We start from the raw sequence: 20,340 nt of genomic DNA on the forward strand, positions 1-20,340 counted from the left end.
TTGATATCAGCGAGCTGTAGTAACTCCCCATCCGCCAAATTATAAAAACATGGGGATAAGCTCACAGCTTGAATGACCTATGCTATGATAATCCGCCTGGTTGGGGCTGACTACCCAATGACGATTTCCGGAATTTCTTCGAAATCGTGAAGTGATTATGGCGATCATACCAGAATCAAGTTGGGGCCCTTAGCCAGGAACAGAGTATCGGATCAGAATATGGTTCAGAATCCCTGATAGTCAAAATCCAGTGAAGAAAATGAGCTAGAAATTCCACCTAGAATGGTGCTCTCTGAATTTGTTGATGTGGCGAACTATTTAAGAGGAAAAAAGACTAGAATGCCAGCACGCTATATCAAATTAAAGTGTGAGTGAAAAATGACATTACTACTCTCTACAGATTAAACGTAAGATAAATAACAGAGATCCGTAAGGTTAGTCCCAGACAATGATGGAGGCCCCTCATACACTCTAAAAAGCGATTCTTCCCGTTGCTTGATTTGAGGCAGGCTTCAGAATACCACATCCAAACAATTCCTTACCATGCATGAGCTAGCACTGATGTTCATCAAGTGGAAACAGAACAGCATGCGGGTGGAATCCACTATTATTCCAGACAGCGGGAAGAGTACGGAGTACAGTCCCAAGAAGACATGTATTTTCTCGGGGAAGTTCCTGGGCCAAGCACTTGCAGCAGATAGCGCCGAGGGTTCGCAGCAAGAGGAAGACCAAGAGGCATGTTTCCTTCACAGTCTATGGGGGAGAGTTGCGCCCTGTTGCTGCAGCGTATTTCATCCAGAGAGTAGTACTTCTGGGGCCTCCTAGGGTACATTCAATTTTCGAGTTTTGCCGGTGGACCAACGTCTCTACATCTGGCATCTGACGCTCGACGGTATTGTGAATTGAATGAAGGTCCCAGTAGATAGAGTCGGGGCCATGAAGTTTGTTCACGGACTTCATCACTCTAAATATCACAAGCGGGTCTGCTGTTGTCAGTTATGGAACGAATGCGTGTGGCAGTGCGCATGCCTTGAGGAAATTTTGCAAGGGAGAACATTTTTCATTTCACTCTTCTCGCTCCTCTCTGGTGTTTGTTTGTCTCCCTGTCTTCCATTTCTTTTATGGTCATCCACCATCATCGCTCCTTTTCTTTTTTATTGCTTTATACGGATGTTACACGGTCGCTATAATTACCTAATCATGTTCCGGGTGATGCCGGAGCAACCCCGCTGATGGTGGATTCCATCCAAAGTACGGAGTAAGTTCGGCCGAGAACGGCTGGCAGTCGGGTTGGCGATCTGATGTCTGATGCCGTCAATCACAGTTTCAGACCGGGCCCCAGAGCTAGCTCGGTATCGCCACATACTTTCTGCCCCGCGAGAAACATCAGTCTTTCTCTCGACCGAATCATAGGGGGCCCAGCTGGGTTTGTGTCGATATTAGTTTGATCCTTTCCTATTCGACCTGTCGATGTATGTACATACAGTACAACAAGGTGGCCTGGTCTCTTTCCCGGTTCTCCTGTCTGTGGGGTATTTTTTATTTTTTATTTTTTATTTTTTTTTTTTCGCCTCTTTGCGGCGCGACGTATCCCGAAGTAAATAAATACCAGATCTTCGGCCCAGGTCGGGCGATGATGGCTTTATGATTTTACTACCTTTTTTTTTTTTTTGTGTGTTTTTATATTATTATTATTATTATTATTATTATTATTATTTTTAAATAAAAAAATAAACCATCACGGTAGTCAGCAGTCATAACATAATAGCCTAGAATTATAATAGCTGTTTGTTGTTACGTTCTGCAGGCTTGCGAAAATAATATTTATGTCTTGCTAAGGACGAGAGGGGAACCGAAAATACAGCGAGAATAACTCTCTGTCCCTCCTGATAAGACTCGCCGGCTAACCAAGAGACATACATACATTCAATTAAAAACTTCGCGATGGCAGCTGTCGACACCCTCCTCAAGGACGTGGCCATCCTCGGCCCTCTGAACGACCAGACCCGCAAGATCCTCACCAAGGAAGCCACCGCGTTTCTCGCCCTGCTGCAACGCACTTTCAATCCAACCAGAAAAGCTCTCCTCCAGCGACGCATTGACCGTCAAGCAGAGCTCGACCGGGGCACTCTCTTAGACTTCCTCCCAGAGACCAAGCATATCCGTGATAATGATGCGTGGAAGGGAGCCCCGCCCGCGCCGGGCCTGGTTGACCGCCGGGTGGAAATCACCGGCCCAACGGACAGGAAAATGGTGGTTAATGCGTTGAATTCGGATGTGTATACTTACATGGCTGATTTTGAGGGTGGGTTGTCCTCCTTCTCTTCCTTTCGTATATTCTTCTAGTTTATGGAGTGGGGAAGGATGGGCTTTTGAATCTGATATTTTGGCTGAAATGTGATGGTTACAATCGACTGTCTCTGATGTTGAAGGGGACGCACACGAGGAGGGGGGCGGAAATGGAAGTTTGAGACCGGGCTAATACAATGTTTCTCATTTTCCAGACTCAAGTGCTCCCACTTGGGAGAACATGGTCAATGGCCAGGTTAACCTGTACGATGCCATCCGCAGACAGGTTGATTTCAAGCAAGGCGGGAAGGAATACAAGCTGCGCACCGACAGGAAGCTCCCCACCCTCATTGCCCGCGCGAGAGGCTGGCACCTTGAGGAGAAGCATATGACCGTCGATGGCGATCCCATGTCCGCTAGTCTTTTCGATTTCGGCCTCTATTTCTTCCACAATGCAAAGGAGTTGGTCAGCCGAGGTGCTGGGCCTTACTTCTATCTCCCCAAGATGGAATCCCACCTCGAGGCTCGTTTGTGGAATGATGTTTTCAATCTTGCTCAGGATTACATTGGCATGCCTCGCGGGACTATCCGCGCTACCGTTTTGATTGAGACTATCTCTGCTGCCTTTGAGATGGATGAGGTGAGTGTTGTGATGGCTTGTTATGGCTTGCAATCGGTTTTCAATCGTCTAATACGGCCCTTCTGCACGAACTCTGTCGCTAACATCGACTCTCAAAAACCGAACAGATCATCTACGAGCTCAGAGACCACAGCTCTGGCTTGAACTGCGGTCGATGGGATTACATCTTCTCCTTTATCAAGAAGTTCAGACAGAACCCCAATTTCGTCCTCCCAGACCGCTCAGCTGTCACCATGACTGTTCCATTCATGGATGCCTACGTCAAGCTCCTCATCAAGACCTGCCACCGGAGAGGCGTTCACGCTATGGTAAGTAATTTCTGAAACCCCTTCCTCCACATCACAAGCCGCTGGTTCGCTTCTCTCGTTTTATGCAGTCAATAGAACCTCTCCTAACGGTTAAATAAAACAGGGTGGTATGGCCGCTCAAATCCCCATCAAAGACAACCCCAAGGCCAACGACGCGGCCATGGCCAGCGTGCGGGCCGACAAGCTCCGTGAGGTGCGTGCGGGCCACGACGGAACCTGGGTCGCCCATCCCGCATTGGCCAAGATTGCCACAGACGTCTTCGACCAATACATGCCCACCCCGAACCAGCTGTTCGTCCGCAGGGAGGATGTGCACATCACCGCCAACGACCTCTTGAATACCAACGTCCCCGGCAGCATCACTGAAGATGGCATCCGGAAGAACTTGAACATCGGATTGTCCTACATGGAGGGCTGGCTCCGTGGAATCGGATGTATCCCCATCAACTATCTCATGGTTTGTCTCTTACCAGCTCTCACCAGCTTCACCATACCATATAACATGTAAAAAGATTAAAAAGAACAAAATGTTGGAAGAAAAGGTGGGAAGGACACTTTCACTGATTATACCTGGTTCAAAAAATAACAGGAAGATGCCGCCACTGCCGAAGTAAGCCGCAGCCAGCTCTGGCAATGGGCCAGACACAACGTCACCACTGCGGAGGGCAAGCGAGTCGACAAGAGCTATGCACTCAAGCTGCTGCAAGAGCAGGCCGACGAGCTCGCAAACAAGGGCCCCAAGGGCAACAAGTTTCAACTTGCCGCTCGCTATTTTGCCGGTCAAGTTTCTGGCGAGGATTATGCTGATTTCTTGACATCGTACGTTCCCCTTGCCTCTTGACCCTCTACACCGCTCCCAATTTTTACTTCCCTTTTCTTCCTTTTTTTTTTTTTTTTTTTTTTTTTTTTTTGCTACAGGATATTTCCCTTCTTCGCACCTCAAGTCTCGAGATGCGATTTTATTTTATCTTGTTTTGATTTGATTTTATAAATATATATTTTTTGCCTTGGTTGCTTTTGACACATTCCCCCTTCTAACTCTTATTTATAGGCTACTCTACAACGAAATCTCCGCCCCCGGCAGCGCTGCCAAGTTGTAAAAAAAGTTTTTGGGCATCCCTCGCGCCGGACGCATTGATAGGAGGAAACGTAGAATAAATTCGGTCCGGTCCATTCATTGAGAAACACATGGAAAGGGGAAGTTGGGAGGAGGGGGGGGGGGGGGGGGTTATATTCCTTCCAAGAACCGAACTAACCGACCACTTGAAGAATGAAAAGGAAAAAGGGAACCAATGTTCTTTGCATATATATATATATATATATATTCCCAAGCAACTCGTCTTCTGCATTGCTATTCTCTTCAATTTCATTTTTATTATTATTGTATTTCCTTATTTGTTATTTATTTATTTATTTTGTTTCTTTTCCTCCCATGTTGTGAGGAGTGTACTGTACTTGTACCTAAACCGAACAAACTGCCAAGGCATTGATTTATCTATGAGATTACAAATTGCGTTAACTTAATGTCAATTAGCTAGTGTATATATGAGAAGTATGTTGTATATTTTGCATCACTAGGTTTAACGATTCACTCGACCGTGCGGAAAAACATATGGAAATAATTGCGTCCAAGAAGGATTAACTACTAAGCCAGGCCGTTTTGTCTTTTTTTTTTTTTTTTTTTTTTTTTTATTTTATTTTTTTTTTTTTCAATATTCCGCCATGAGCTGCAAATCCCTCGAACTCCTCCCCACCCACACCTTAAATCTTCCGGTAACGGGCATAACCCAATTCTGGTTCACAACACTCCAGAAACTCAGATCCTTGCGCGTCAGCGACAAGCTCACGTTCACAGCTTGGCCAGGATGTAGCTCTACCTTGACGAAATTGCGGAGCACGCGGGGCGGGAAATCGACTGGCTTGGTGCTGTTGTCAATCGAGAGGGTTTGGTTGAGGTAGCTCATGAGGGTGCTGTTGTAGCTGCCATTGTTGAGTATAGGCACATCGAAAACACGCTCGGGGAACGAAACGTAGACCTGCACAACTTCCTTCCCGACACGGGAACCTGTGTTGTTGACGGTGACGTTTACTGTGACGAAGGGCTCGAAGAGGGATGGATTGCCCCCCTCACCACCTCCGGCGGGTGACGGGGGTTGCGCTTGGTAGTATCCTTCCGGGTAATTGTATGGGGGTTCCTTTTTAATATCCTTTACAGATGATAAATATGGGTAGATGTATTTGGCTAGAATACGGAATCCCTTTGGGAATAAGGCGGATTTAGCTTTGGGGATTGTCGTGTTGTAGGATGGTGGAGATATTCCTTGTGGGCGAGGCGATGGGAGTAGAGATTTGGGTTTCAACGTCGTAAGATTTAGGTTGGATAGAGTGAAAGTTGTATATGAGAGTCCATAGCCGAACTCATATCGCGGCGTTATGTTATGCGCGTCGAAGAAGCGGTAGTCGATATACAGGCCATGAGAAAAATTCTTCTGCGGAATCTCATCATCGGATTGGTAAAGAACCCCAGCTTCAGGGCCGTAGTCGGAAATGTTTTTGCCCATGGTGTATGGCAGTCTCCCACTTGCGTCCACATCACCAAATAATACGTCACTGAGCGCATTTCCGCTTTCTTGTCCAGGTAGATTCGCTAGAAGCACTGCTTTAACTCCTGAGAGATCGATCCAGGACTCAACGATCACAGGCCCAACAGAGTGGATAATCACTACTGTGTTACCATTTCCACCACCACAACCCGACGCCACCTGGAAGACAAGGTCGTCTGAATCTTTTTGGAGATAAAGGTGATTCCGATCACCACGAATGTCATTCCAACTTGCAAACCCTTCCCCAGAGTCTGCATTCGCGAACACAAGACACAAGTCTTTATCATCCATATCTTCTGGCTGGATCTGATAATTGGTCAAGTAACCATATACATATGTGGTCTGGTTATTGAAAGCTCTACTTATAACTTTCCACGGCGATATTAGGTATGGGAACTCAACAGCCCCACTACCCCAACCCGACCCCAGCGTCCCTTGGTTACAGGCTCTGTTGTCGCAAAAGTTTGGTCCATTGCCAGCCCCTGCGTCCTCTCCATAAATGCCCACATGAGACTTTTTATCTGGTGTATTAGGGCCGTCTCTTGAAAGGGGGAGGAATCCGTTGTCGTTCTTTAGCAAAATTATCCCTTCAACTGCAATCTCACGCGCAAGTAAGCCATGAGAACTGTTTCCCTGGCCCTGCGCATCGACATATCGGTTCACAATCCCTTCAGTATTGTCGCCGGGGCTGCCTTGGTGCAATCGGCCAATTTTATCACGGGTCCAGGACGAGAAGTTCGGGCCTCCATTGCCGTACGGAGGCGGTTTCGGCCAGGAGTCTTGTTTCAATTGGTACCAAGCAGCCACTACTCTCGCTGTCATATCATTCAATCGATCTATTGGCACAGATCCATTCAAGACAGCTCGAGTCAACTGGTGGCCCCACAGGGGATTGCCGTCCGCCCAAACCAGGCCATCTCCTGGCATTGAGACATCCAAACCAGCAAGTGCGCTGGCAACTCCACTCCTTTGTGCCAACCAGTCCGACTGGACAAAGCCTTGAAACCCAAGCTCATCCTTGAGAATGCCATTCAAAATCAAACTGTTTTGGCAAGCGTACGAATTATTCACCATCTGATATGAACACATCACACTTGCGACGCCAGCCCGTACGCTTTCGGCAAATGGCCACACATAAACCTCTCGGAGTGACCGATCATCAACATTCGAAGACATCGCAATGGGTATTCCCCATTCACCTTCTTGGCGAAAATGCTCTTGTTCATTGAGCACGTAGTGTTTTGCGGTCGCTATTACTCCATTGTCCTGAATTCCGCGAATAGTCTCTGCGGCTGCAACGGCTTGGAGAACAGGATCCGAGCCAAACCCTTCCCAATTCCGTCCCGCGGCAGGCAGGACACCGATAGGACCCATAACCGGACCGAGAAGGACATTGATCCCTTTGAGACGCGCTTCTTTCCCATGTGCAAAACCCCTCCTATACATTAAATCACGATTCCATGTTGCAGCAACGGTAACGCCGGCAGGAAACGCAGAGATATTTTCTGCAAAGCGAACGCCTAGAGGCCCATCTTGTAAACAAAGCGATGGGAAGCCCACCAAAGTAGCTGGGCCTGAGCAACTCAGTATTTGATCATTCATGCATGTCTTCAGAGGTGCTGCACAGGAATTTGGAGCAAGAAATCCAAAAGGAAAATATATGGCGACTCTGCCCCATTATACTGCATTGTAACGTCGCGAATCTAGAGGAATCTAGAGAAGTGTTGACCTACCGGTGTTTCCAACGCAGAGTCCCATCTGCCAGCCAATACCTGTGGTGATATTCACTTTTTCAAGTAAGCTCATTTTGTTTACTAACTCCTGGGCTTTCCTATAGCTTTCTGCCCAACTTTCAACAGTTCCACCTGGTGGAGATGGATACCACGGCCTTGATAACTGGAAATGGAACGTACGTCAGCGGGTTCAGGACGAGTGTATTCATCAATACCCAACCATTATCTGATTAGGGGGGTGAAAGGAAAAAAAAAAAAAAAAAAAAAGGGGGGGGGGGGGGGGGGGGGGTAATAAAATCAAAATAAAAGATTATAACATAGAATAAACAGAAGAAGTAAAATATATAAAACGACAACTAAAATATCAAAACACTCACACCATCCCTCGTCTTTATCCCCTGATGCCCAGGCTCTTCCGGCTGTTGGACTTTCGGACCTATAATCCGCTTCGCCCTAAGTACGGGCAAGACAATTACTAAGACACACACAACGATCCCGAGAGGCAGGGCGAGCAGCAGCAAAATCCTTCGACGCGTCCACCATTTTGCTGACGTTATCCGGGTAGTTTTGTCCTTATCCTTACACCCGCTGACATTGATGGTAGCTGATGCTGCGTGCTTGGTGTCGGCGAATAGCATTGAGGTGGAGATGTAGGAGGATAGATGGGGGAGGGGAGGAAGCAGGTATGGAGGGCTTCTGTAAGTGACTCCCTCAGTTGTCTGAACTACCTGTGCAATAAATAAGTTTTGCTTGTTAATTGTAAGGGCTTCTGAAACGGTTACGGCTGTGGCGCCCGATCAGCTTTATCATGGAGGGGGATTGGCCAGCTGTGTCTATTGTGACTGCTGATGTCGATTGATGGTCTGCTTGCTTGCTTGTGAAGTGGTCACAGGCGTGGGTACACGTACAAGCGCAGGAGAGCCATTGAGAGGCAAAGTCAAGCGATGTAACTTGCTGCGTTGTTCGCCGCAGTCGAGTGAGGATATACCAACAGGAGTTAACCTTCCAAGGTTGTGGCTGCCTGTCACGTTCTGGGACCCCTGCCAAGCACGCGTCCAAACAAGCTTAAATTTTAGTGTGGGAGGCGTTAGCCAATTGGGCTTTGTTTCCCCGAAGCTCTGACCTTTGCCGCTGTTATGAGGGCCAGACCGGAATTATTGGAGCTCCGGGTTTGATCCGTAGGCCCGGATGTAAGGTTCCAAGGTAAATTGTTTGTTTGTTTGGTTCTGTTTTAACGTCCCGGGAAGAGCGCGGGCAGCGCGCTTCCCGAGCCTCCCGAGCCTCCCGAGGGCATGGAAACGTGCTATAACTGGAGGGATCTATGTACAGTACATAAGAAGCAGAGGTTCCAAGGTATGAAAAGGTGGAAATTCTGTTTTGCTAGGAGTGTTGTCCTATCATGCACTGTCTATCTACATGCAGAAACAGCAACATAATTTGCAATCGCACTAGTGGATTGCCCCGTTTTTTGAGGCTATGTATTTCGATATTTGAGCTCTTCCCCGAGCAAAGCTTCTCTGCTCGGGGCTGGAGGTATATATTAGATAATTAATGGGACTTCACATGGTGACCAATTGCAGTGCCTTCCACTGAAGAGTCGAGCAAGCTAACAAAGTCAACAGACAAACAAACAAGAATGTTATATAAATCTATTTATCTTTACTATCGGATAGTGTTTGCCTTCCTGTTTAGGATCTCTTCCGCCTCCCCGTGGCGCTCTCCTTGGCCACGGTACTCGCGTCGTCCACGCAGAAACCAGTCGGCAATGATGATGACGACGACGACAAAATAGACTGCGGAAACGTAGTTCATGTCTAGAGGCGATAATACATTAGCTAGCGAGTCCTATGTTGCTCTTGGAGAATAGAAAGATGGCTTCGCGCCGGCAAGGGACTAGCGTGTGCGGTTAAAATACTTACTGGACGTCTCGACGGGATAAACTGAGGGGAACGAATACATAATAACGGTGAACACCGTCCAACAAAGAACTATAATGTTCGCAAAGAGGCCGAATTTCCCCAGCCAGAACGGACCGCGCTTGATGTTATTCCGCCCGCGGATGAGCAACGCAGTAATCGGGATCGCGTACGAGATGTACAGCAGGACAATGCACGCAGTCACCATGCTGTTAAAGGCGGTGGAGGAGCCGAGATAGAGCAGCCCCAATGCGCCGACGATGAAACAGCTGAACGCATGCGCCGCGATGGGCACGTCGAGCTTGGGGTGGATTTTTGACAGGTACTTGTGGAACGGGAGGCCGCGATCGCGCGCAAAGGACCAGCACAGCCGCGACTGCCACGTGTGGGAGGCAATCTGGCATCCAAAGCCGGTGCAGAGAACCAGGGATTCCAAGGCGATGGCACCGGCCTTGCTGCCCAGGGCTTGGTTGAAGAGCTCGAGAATGGGCACGCCGGTTGGCGTGCTGATGAGAGTTTCGAAATTGCTCAAGCTGAAGAACATGGCCATGCAGTAGAACCAGGCGGTGGTAAAGCCGATAGCGACGGTGCCGCAGATGGCGATGGGGATGGATCGCTCGGGACTAGCGACCTCCTCTGCCATATGGGTGGCGGAGTCGAGACAAGCGAAGACCCAGTTGGGGTTAATCAAGCCGACGATGAAGGCGATGCCGTCGGATTTCCAGCCCGTGTTGTTGATGAAGGTCGCAAAGACGAATTTGGCATCCTGGTGCGTGGGCGCTTTGGACGGGACGGTGATGAGGATTACCGTGAAGGATATGAGGGACAGATAGAGGGTTGTCATTGCGACCTTAGGGAGTAACCTGCCCACGCAGTTAAAGAGGAAGCACCAGGTGTTGATGACTTGGTAGGCGACGACGATGTGCCAGGCTTCGATGACGCTGAATAATCTTTAGTTAGCTTTGGTTCAAGTGAGGTAACGTAGGCATCAGTACAACAATGTCTATTACCAAACATTGTCCCAGGAATTTGTTCAGGGTGGGATATTCTTACAAGTCAGGATGCCCAAGCTGCCACATTCCAACGCCTGCAGCGGCCAATCCGAGCGCAACACTAGCAGAGGTGAAGATACTCCCTGTCCACGCGAACCAACCGGTCAGGTAGGACGCGAAGTTCGCATATCTGGGGGATGCCAGTTCGTTTGCCCAGAAGTACTGGCCTCCCGCATTGGGCATAGAACTCGCCAGCTCAGAGAGTGTTATCGCCACACAACTGGAAATGAACGCAATCCACGGGATGCCGTACATGACCAACAGCGGCCCGCCAGACGGAATGCCCGTGACCAGGGAGGCAGACATGCCGAACCACGAGTTGGTCAGTGAGAAGCCTACCCCGAGCAACGACAGCAACGAGAACTTGCGTTTCATGTCCTGGCTGTAGCCCATGGCCGCGAGATTCATGGCATCTTCGTCAAGGGAGCTCTTGGAGCCGGGATCGCTGGTCGGAGACGTCACCACGTCATCGATTTTGTCCATTTCTTGAGACATGGTTGCTGATTTATAGTTTAGTTCTTCTGCTAATAGGAAATTCACAGAGATTTTGGAAACAAGATTTTTTCCCCCTCTTGTTGGTTTGTTTTTGTCAGATATTGATTGGTTTAAGCAATGAGATGTAGCAAATAAAGGGCGTCGGTACGCAATATATACTTGTCGCTTAGGAAGGAATGAATGATACGATAATCACGATATCCTTTGCTGCATTGGGCTTGAGTACTGGCTCGACTGGTTTTAAGTGAAAGTACTTTGAACAGGGAGCGGCGCATTGGGGGTGGGAATATCGTGAGCTTTGTCGCCTGTGGGCGTGATAAACGGTCACTTCAAATTTAGATGAGCACAAGACAACCCCGTGTCACCACGTATTTGATATTCTTTTTGCTGCAAATGACTTTTCCTGTCCGAAGGAAGAAAATAATCTCGATTGTTTCTGAAAAGGCTATACAACAACAAAGCGGGTTGAGCCAGCCGCTGTGGTAAAAGACTGCCAAATCACTGGGTATCAATAGTTTCGTACAGGTCGTCTAAGGCACCAGCCGCTGCCAGTATCCAAGCACAGCACAGCTACACACAGACAAACAGGTAGATGGCCAGACGTGGCAATAAGAAAAGGGAGGGAGGAGAGAAGAAGGAAACAACAATAAAGGGCGGCGACGAAGGTCAACCGCCAGTCAGTGTCAAAGGGCTCACGGGTGGGATACAGACGAACCCAAGGACCGGGACGGGCTGGGATCCCGTATCGCTTTTATACCGGCGCCTGGCACGTCGAGAGGAAGAGCGCAAGAGCACCCGAAAAGATTAGCGGATCCCAGAGTTTTTCAAGGATTAATGGCGCCGGCAAGCTGGTGATGGCACCGCTGTCCGGTCACGTGAATCTGCTGGAATTTTGCCCATGCCAGATTCTGGGAAAGCTTAAACAAAAGAGCCACCCGCCATCACCAACCACTGTTTCTGTGGACGAACCAAGGGATTGATTCCCCGCCTCTAGCGGAGGAACAGGGTTTGCAATGACGACGGCGAGGGCGAATAATAATGTCGCGGGCAAAACTTCGCAGGCAGGGATAGGTTCTCGGGTCTAATTAACCCCCCCGTATGGGAAATCGCTCCGGTGAGTCTTGAACCTTGCTATCCTAGGCCACTGTCGGCTATTATGTCTCCCTTCGAGCCGTCATCGTCCTCTCTTCTTTTTGTTTGCTTTTCTTTTCTTCCGTGGGTGCTCTGTAGGAGGAGCGTGTCACTGGCGCATGCACAATGACGAACATTTCGCATATTTTTGAGCCTGCCAAATGAAACAGGCGGTATCGGTTCGTGTGTTTTGCTCTGGTGAGTCGTTACCGGTATGCCACGCGGGTGTGGCTGACGATCCTTCAAACTTCAGCGCCATTGAATGGAAAACTGGGAAAAGTGGCTTTCGGTGTCTTTGATCAGATTGAATTTGTTGATTTTTTTTTCGCCTCGGTTCCATCTCACTACAGCCGGATTACTAATACCGCCACAGGAACAGGGTCAAGGTTTGACATCATATTGCTGTATACTGGGAGTACTTACGCTAGATTATGATTCTTTTGCCTTTTACAAGTTCATACGGCGGCGTACGCAGTACCTTGTAAGCCCGGCTACTAGATTTTCTCAAGGAACGAGTGGGACCCCAACAATAAAATAGAAAGTGGGGGTTACGGAATACGACTCTGTCTGGAGGATTGTCCTTTTGGGCGTTCCTTGCGTGCGTTAGCCTTTTTCAAGCAAAGCGCAAAATCGATCTGCGCTTGGAGCACATGGAGCCCGCTTGAGCGTCGGCGAGGTCCGAGCACTCTTTTGTTGCCACAAAACCACTTCTACATTTGCTTGAGCTGGTTTGGGCTTTGGGCAATGGGTGAGATAATTTCTTCTAGGAAGTCGAAGTCTCGATTTGACTCTTTCAAAATTCGCAGGGTGATGGGGAGAGAAACGAATAACGCTCCTTGGGGGTTGGGGGGGATAGTGATGAAACATCCCCGATTGGGTGGGGAAAATTAATATTCCTATTCGTGGTTGATAAAAAGTTGATGAGAGCAAGGAGGAGGAATCTCCAAGTCCAGGCAACATTCTTTTGCCTTTCATTTCACATGGGAATGAACCAGATGAACTCTAAATAAATAAATATTTGCTACCTAACAACTCCAATGGGTGAAATATCCATACCAATGAAACGAAAAGGAGCTTTAACATAAGCAGCAAGAACGCCAAACCGGTTCCGTCTATAGCTTTTTCTTGACGGGATTGAGTGAAAATGAAAGGTACCACCCGGAGAGAGTATATATACGTATTTATACATATCATTATCACAATCTCCGCGGTTGCAACGCAAGAGGGCAAAGAGAAAAATGGTGGAAGAAATAAGAGACAATAGAACTGAATGTCGCGAAACGATGTGAGAGAGGAGTAAAAGAGTCTATGTAAGAAATCCATCGCATGTATGATATCCCGACCTGCAAACGTAAAAACATAAAAAAACAGAAAAGAATAAAATCCAAACCAAAAAGAGGGGGAAAAAAAATAAAAATAAAAATAAAGGAAGCCCCGTTATGTTCACATCATTAACTTCGGTCTTTTACGACCAAAAATAATCGCTGGTTCGAAAACGCTATGCTTCATCATCGGTGTCTGGCGGGTGAGGTGTGCCTTTGGGAGAGTTAAGCCTGGAAAGAGGAACGTTGTATGTTAGCAGAGTCCACCCATCAAACAAGGATGAGAAGTATGAATTGACAACGCACCATTCAATATGTCTCAATCGCCTCCGCACCTCACGTTCCTTCATCTGCGCACGAGTCAACTTCTTCTTTTTCTTCGCCTTGAACTTCAACTCTCCGCCCGCATCCTCCGCCCCAGAATTAACTGCAGACGCCGCCGCAGAGGCCACCGTGCTGGAAACGACGCTGCTAGCTACAGTGCTGGGTCCGCGCGAGCTGTCCTCAAACCGGTCGAGGGAGAGCGATATATGGCCCTTGTGCGTCATCCGGCCGTTTTCGACATGCCATTGCTCCGGGCATAGCGCACCGACGAACTCCTCGTTATGGGAAATCATCACCACGCCCCCCTTGTAGTCACGGATGGCGACGGCAAGACCGCCCAGCGAGTCGCGGTCCAGAAAGTTAGTGGGCTCGTCAAGGACGAGGAGATGCGGGTTATTCCACATCGCGCCGGCGAGGACGACTTTGACCTTTTGGCCGCCGGAGAGACCGGAGATTTGGTTGTGGTTTGCAATTTCTGGATCGAGGCCGACGTCTTCGAAGTGCTTGGAGATTACTTTCGGTTCCAGGACGCGGTAGCCTAGACCCTCGCGAGAGGCTTCGTGGTCGTCGTATTCTTGGACGAGCTTTTGGAAGCCTTCTTTTAAAAGGGTTTCGCGAGAGATGAAGGAGTTGTGCTTGGGAAGCATCCCAACCCATTTACTGGTTTGAATGTCAGAGAAGGGAATGGGGACAGAAACGAGAAAAGAAATGAAAAGTGATTTGGAGGGAAGAGGATTAAACGGCTTACACTTCATATTGGAACGTCTTCTTCAACTTTTGTCGACCAATCAAGGCTTCGATACGTCGAGGGCCTCTCCCATCTCCGATATCGATTGTTTTCTCCATTTGGATACGGTCCTCCTCAGTCAAGATCCTGGTTTGCTTCATCAACACCTCCCGATCATCGCCATTCTGATATCTCCATTGCAAATATTGGTTGGGTGTCTTTTCCATATGCATCTCCACGTGCTCCAAGGCATGCTGTTTAATGTACCCGATTCGAAGGTTGGGATGCTTTTCAACCTTGCCACTTTGAGGAATAAGCTCTCCAGTCAACAGCTTGATAAAAGTGGACTTGCCCGCTCCGTTACCGCCGATTATGGCTGTGCGAGAGGAAAGTGTCAGAGAACAGCTTGCATCTATTAGAGAAGGCTTCGAATTTCCAGGGTAAGTGTAAGTCACGTTAGTCATGCGAAGGATGGCACGGGTTTGCGACTTGACCCCAGTTAAGATACCCGGAGGAGGGAATTTGAATTGAACATTCGACGAGCTAAGGGTATAGTAGCTTTTCGCTTCCGGCTTAACCTTGACAAACGCAGCAAGGTTGCCTTTGTACCATACCAGTTTCTTTCCTTCATAGTGGTAGATGTCGGTACACACTTCGTCCAAAAAGCCGGAGTCGTGACTGACAATCAAACTGGTGATCTCGGTGTGTTTCTTCAGGTATTCCTGCAACCATTTCACATTCGCAACATCCAAATGATTGGTCGGTTCGTCAAGAAGGAGAACGTCAGCCCCCATGAGCATTGCTCGTGCCAGAGCCAGTTTCATTTTCCACCCACCGGAAAGCGAGCCAACTTTCTGTTGTTGCCGTCCGCCGGGGCCGGCAGTGAATCCAACCTCGCTCAAAACCTCGGAAATTCGTTTTTTGCCGCTTGCAGCCAGTTCCGGGTCTTTAGCAACGAATTCCAAAATACTCAAATCCGCATCTTCGCCTTGGTTATGCTCCACAAAGCATGTCTTCAAGACATCCTTGGGAGGAAATCCCTCCAGCTTTCCCTCCGCAATGCTGCGCATCAGAGTGGATTTTCCCGCTCCGTTGCGCCCGCAGAGTCCGTATCGATGGCCCTTGAGGAGTCTTAGGTTTGTGTGGGAGAGCAGAAGCATGCCACCATATGCAAGAGAGAAATCCGCATTGACAATTTCCACCTCGTCTGTATCTTCTTGCACTGGTGCTCCATATTTCCGCGTGTCCTCTTCTATGAAGTGGGCGTGAACTGCCGAAGCGATAACCGCCTCTTGTCCTTCTTTGACTAACTGGCTGAGATAAGGTCCGATGCAAAGTGGGATGCGTTGGAGAAGTCGTGAATTCACGTCGTCCCGAACCATTTCTGAGATATATGTTTTCGTGATAGCCCAGAATGGTTCATCTTCCTTGCGCGCAAGGCCGCCATGGGCTTTTACATGCTGCTCTAACACCTTCAGGACTTCATCTGTTGTGACTTGGGCCACAGCCCCGTTGGCCAAGTTAGAGCTGTCATCGCCCATAGCTTTCTGGATGACATTCAATGCTCGTGTTGCTAGCTCCCGGACCTCGGGTAGCGAAGCTCTGTCTTTCACTCCTTGCACGCCTGGCTTCAACTTTGGTAAAAATGTCCTTTGCCTCATTAGGATCATGGACGAGCTTTGTGAGATTCTCGACGACAACGACTGTTTGGCGAGGACTTCTTGTGGGGTTGTATGTGTATTCAGAGATCGTTCAAGATGAGGAGTGAGAAGGGCTAGCACCGGGGGAGGTAACTAACGCAACGAACGTAGTCTGTGATAGGCATGGATGCCTTTGTAAATTGTGCGTCGAGTTTTCCCATCGCTTTAATTAGCAGTGGGATTCTGGAGCTACATCGTCATTGTAGAGGACTGTCGTCAGAGCAGTCATGGTTTTAACAGCTTGTTTTGAGACCTCGTTTTTCATATCGTGCATGCCGGACTCGACGATAGGGATCAAATCCTTTAAACACTTGCCCACAGAATCACGGAGCAAGTCCTTTCGCAGACTCTCCTCCTTAGTATCCGAACCAGCCTGAGTTTTCTCAGCCACTTTTTCCAGAAGGCGATAAGCCTCCACAGCACCTTGCCACTTCGCAGTAGGTTTGCTAAGATACGCCGATAGCGCTGGAACAAAGGCGGTGACCAACGACTCAACCTTCAAACAAGCAAACAGCGCATCAACAGCATATTTGGCGGCCTCCCGCACCACAGCACCCTTATCACCTAGCGCATCCAAGGCCAGGGAAAGCAGCCCCCCGTCCTCAATTAAGAATATAACCTCGCTAAGCGGTTGTTCTCGAGGAAACCTCTCGAAAAGGGCGCCTAATATCAGCATTGCACTCTCTCGCTTTGCCCCGCTTTTCTTATCTACTGCCGCTTTTTGGATGCCCCTCAACAAGCCATAGCCGTGTAGTCCACGAAATCCGACGGATTGGATGAGGAGGTTTGTCAAGGCATAGGAGGCGTCTAGAGACTCTTGCGATTTGTCTGCATTCAATATCGTGTTCATCAAAGAGGCAACCTCCTCCTCGGAGGGGGGAACTGAGGATGGGGTCTTCGGGATAACAAGTGGCGCGGATGACATGGTGGGTGATCGTGATGGCGAGACGAGATGTGGCATACTTCAACGGAAAAAGGAAAGCCCAAGGAAAGCCTAAGGGAAGAGAATAAACACCACAGGAGAGGTAGAAATCAATATATTCGAATATATATATAGCTGTGTGAAGAGTGGAGATTGTTGTGCGATCGCAAAATTTGAGACGAGTCTAACAAAATGAATAATGAGGAAAACGTTAAATAGATGATATCTTCAAGAAAGTTGCTCTATTAAATGCGCTATAAACTGCGAAACAAGAACATGGAGGGTGCAAAAAAAAAAAAAAAAATAAAAATAAAAATAAAAATAAAAATAAAATAAAAAAACGAAGCGACACTGGGATAAGGCTACGTTGGAGCGATAAAAAAAGTTTCAGGCGGGAATTTTCTGATTAGTCAGCGTTCTACCAACGAACTGGCCACAGGAAGGGTCCGAAGGGATTTACGCCTTTGAATATACAAGAAGTAGGAGGAGTATTTTGAAATATTGATAGCGGTGCTAGGTTGGGCATCTATATATAATAACATAGCAGATTTGCGGTTGTTCGGCACCCAGATGTCTATCCATAGATTGAGATAGTCTTAATTCGACTCCAGTGCAGTAATCAACAGTGCTTGCAGCCGCTAAACGAACAAAGATCGGCAACTACACAACGGCGCGCTTAGCCTTTAGATATCCGTGGATGCTTGAACCGCTTAGACAAGAGAGACCATTGACAATCGAGCTCGTGGTGAGCTGGATGGGTAAGCAGTGACTATCAAAGCCTCATCCGTAAAATCTACATTTCTAGAAAAATCAAACGTAATCGTTCCATTTGATCCCGTGGCAATAATGCGTGAGTTGCTCACGGGGATTAGAAAGCTGCAGATTAATAGATTAGCGTACAGCGCCTGCTTTGGTTCTCTATTTTGTGGAGAAATAAGGGAGTTGAATTGGTTCAAACATACAATCTTCAGTATTCCCTTCACCCATACTCTTGTTAGAGCTGCTGCCGCTGAGGATAGAGCCGACAATGCCGTCCATATAGGGGGCGCCACTCCATTTCTGGTGCGTGAGGACGTCAACCCCCATCTCCTTCTCTCGCCTTTGGACGAGGTTCACATAAGCCAACATGCCATCGTCTTTGAATTTGCGAGAAAGTTCACTTGTCATGGTAGCATTAGTGTGGAGACCGGCGAGGGAGATGAGTTGAAGGGTGAAACTAGAGACAGTTGGTTAATCGCCTGGTTCACGAGGCTTTTAATATAGTAGGGGCCTCAAGCAAGTAAATAGGAATGAAAGAATAACTCACCCATGCTGAGCGATATCCCAAATAAACGACTTGAGAGTGGCTTCGGTGAAACCGTGTCCCATCCAATTAAAAGAAGGGCTGAGATTGTACACCAGCTTTTTGCCAGGGTATTTTGCTCGGATGTCTCCTGCGAACGACGCCGCCTTCTCAACACTCGGGTCGCCAGTTTCAACCCAGAGCAAATCAGCGTAGGGGGCAAAATTGATCGCACGTTTCGTGGCCGCAGCATTACCGGCAAGGTAATGGTAGTAACCCTCCCGAGTCCGGGGAATATCCCAAGACCAGAATACGGGCGACTTTGTGTACTTGCCTGCAAGAGCTCGTCGTTCATTGATCGACATGTCCCGGTTTTCGGTTACTTGCTTCTTATAGGCGTCAATGGATGACTGTGAGGCTCCCTCGGATTTAAGATGCTGCTCGACAGCTGTATACGGATGTTAGTGCCTTGGAGATGAATAGTAGTTAATGGGGAGAAGTTATTCATGTATATTCCTAGGATTACCTTCATCGTACGTAACAAGTTTATGATTTTTAACCCATTGTGACTCGAATTTGTCGATCTCAGAGCCGGGGGCTCCGTCCAACTCCATTCTCTGTAGTGTTTCGGCGAGCGGACTGGAGTTTTCAGTCACACCGAGGATGAACTCATGGTCCCGGACATCGATGGTGCTGCTTAGGAGTTTGCCGCTTTCCGAGTCCGTTCGGGCGATGAGAAGGTTTTCGGTTCCCATAATATCCCATTGGAATCTTGCGGCGACGAGTCTGTTGATGTGTTCGGCAATGGGGACAAGCACCTTGCCGGCAAGATGGCCGCATTTTTTGCCTCCATGAAGCTGGTCCTCGAAATGGACAGCAGCGGCTCCGTTTTCGGCAAAGAGTTTGGCCAGTTTCAATACTGCCGTAAGGCCTCCGTGCCTATTTGGAAAATTGTTAAAACGCGCTCTGAATTTCAGCGGTGACCGCAACTAACCCTGTATCGCCATCAGCGATTATTGGTCGCATGAAATCGGTGTACGGCGTCGTCCTGCGCTGTTCTGCAGAAAGCTTCCTTCTCGCATCCCATTCTTTGCGGTCGTGCATTTGCTGAGCCTTGAAGAGTCTCTGGACCTGGTTTGGGACTGTGTTGTAAGGGTAGTCTCCAAAGTCCGCGGATACTTCATTTGTGGTGGTGAGGAGGGATGAACACGCCCACCCTGATATATACAGCACCTCTTGGTTGGGAGCTTGCTGTGTCATCTGGACGGGATCAATAGCACCAACTGTATTTCCGTTAGGAGAGATCAAAATACTCAAGAGGTAATAAGAGCTGGATTCATCACACACGGGTATGTACAGGTTTTCCAGCCTTTGCCCTCTCATTCAACAAATTGAATAGCTTTCTGGCCATAATCGAGCTTGGATAAGTCTGCTGCAGCGAACCCCGCTTGCTAACAACCGCCTCTGCTGAGTATGGACGCTTGATACCCTCAAAGCGCGGTGTGTTCCACCACTTGGTCACAGCTTGTACCTGCTCTTCAAAAAGCTCATCTTCAGCAGGCCCTGACTTTTCAGAGGAAGGTAGTAGCTGGAATGAGTCGGATGCGTGTGCCACTGAGACGGGTGGGTTGACTGGAGGCAGTTGGGACGCCATCCATGGGCAGCCACAGGAGAACGTTCGGGCGGCAGTATAGGAGAGAGAGGGAGGGCGAGAGAATGGACGAAGTTGTCGGGGCAAACGGCGAGCAGCGTTGCGAATCATGATCTGCCTTTGGAATAACTGCCCTGACCAGCTGTGCCGGGTTCAACCAGTAGGAAAAAGTGCCCAAGGAGTTCCACTTTTACGTATATCTGAAGAGGCTGTTATACATGGTCAGCAAGAGGGGATTGAGTCGA

General features: G+C 48.5%; 6 protein-coding genes across 6 annotated transcripts; 2 read left to right on the top strand and 4 right to left on the bottom strand.

Moving 5' to 3' along the window:
• Positions 1 to 1,944: 1,944 nt before the first annotated feature.
• Positions 1,945 to 4,337, top strand: HCAG_05084 (hypothetical protein; the record flags this gene model as incomplete). The annotated part of the gene is made up of 6 exons (XM_001539567.1): positions 1,945 to 2,305; positions 2,505 to 2,929; positions 3,037 to 3,237; positions 3,341 to 3,694; positions 3,827 to 4,056; positions 4,289 to 4,337. The coding sequence occupies 6 exons, from the start codon at positions 1,945 to 1,947 to the stop codon at positions 4,335 to 4,337; spliced, it is 1,620 nt and encodes a 539-aa protein (XP_001539617.1).
• Positions 4,338 to 4,946: 609 nt separating this feature from the next.
• Positions 4,947 to 8,211, bottom strand: HCAG_05085 (hypothetical protein; the record flags this gene model as incomplete). The annotated part of the gene is made up of 3 exons (XM_001539568.1): positions 4,947 to 7,414; positions 7,574 to 7,736; positions 7,951 to 8,211. 3 exons carry the CDS (start codon positions 8,209 to 8,211, stop codon positions 4,947 to 4,949), a joined length of 2,892 nt encoding a protein of 963 aa, XP_001539618.1.
• A 910-nt stretch (positions 8,212 to 9,121) lies between these two features.
• HCAG_05086 (choline transport protein) lies at positions 9,122 to 11,036 on the bottom strand (the record flags this gene model as incomplete). The annotated part of the gene is made up of 4 exons (XM_001539569.1): positions 9,122 to 9,179; positions 9,237 to 9,387; positions 9,493 to 10,430; positions 10,543 to 11,036. 4 exons carry the CDS (start codon positions 11,034 to 11,036, stop codon positions 9,122 to 9,124), a joined length of 1,641 nt encoding a protein of 546 aa, XP_001539619.1.
• Positions 11,037 to 11,628: 592 nt separating this feature from the next.
• Positions 11,629 to 11,844, top strand: HCAG_05087 (predicted protein; the record flags this gene model as incomplete). Its single annotated transcript, XM_001539570.1, has 1 exon — positions 11,629 to 11,844. One exon carries the CDS (start codon positions 11,629 to 11,631, stop codon positions 11,842 to 11,844), a length of 216 nt encoding a protein of 71 aa, XP_001539620.1.
• Positions 11,845 to 13,665: 1,821 nt separating this feature from the next.
• On the bottom strand, positions 13,666 to 17,165 carry HCAG_05088 (mRNA export factor elf1; the record flags this gene model as incomplete). Its single annotated transcript, XM_001539571.1, has 3 exons — positions 13,666 to 14,473; positions 14,562 to 16,333; positions 16,434 to 17,165. The coding sequence occupies 3 exons, from the start codon at positions 17,163 to 17,165 to the stop codon at positions 13,666 to 13,668; spliced, it is 3,312 nt and encodes a 1,103-aa protein (XP_001539621.1).
• An 865-nt stretch (positions 17,166 to 18,030) lies between these two features.
• Positions 18,031 to 20,206, bottom strand: HCAG_05089 (mitochondrial 2-methylisocitrate lyase; the record flags this gene model as incomplete). The annotated part of the gene is made up of 6 exons (XM_001539572.1): positions 18,031 to 18,038; positions 18,125 to 18,378; positions 18,469 to 18,892; positions 18,971 to 19,383; positions 19,439 to 19,727; positions 19,792 to 20,206. The coding sequence occupies 6 exons, from the start codon at positions 20,204 to 20,206 to the stop codon at positions 18,031 to 18,033; spliced, it is 1,803 nt and encodes a 600-aa protein (XP_001539622.1).
• Positions 20,207 to 20,340: the final 134 nt, after the last annotated feature.

The sequence above is a fragment of the Histoplasma capsulatum genome, genomic scaffold (assembly GCF_000149585.1).
Source record: "Histoplasma capsulatum NAm1 scaffold_5 genomic scaffold, whole genome shotgun sequence".
NCBI lineage: Eukaryota > Fungi > Ascomycota > Eurotiomycetes > Onygenales > Ajellomycetaceae > Histoplasma > Histoplasma mississippiense.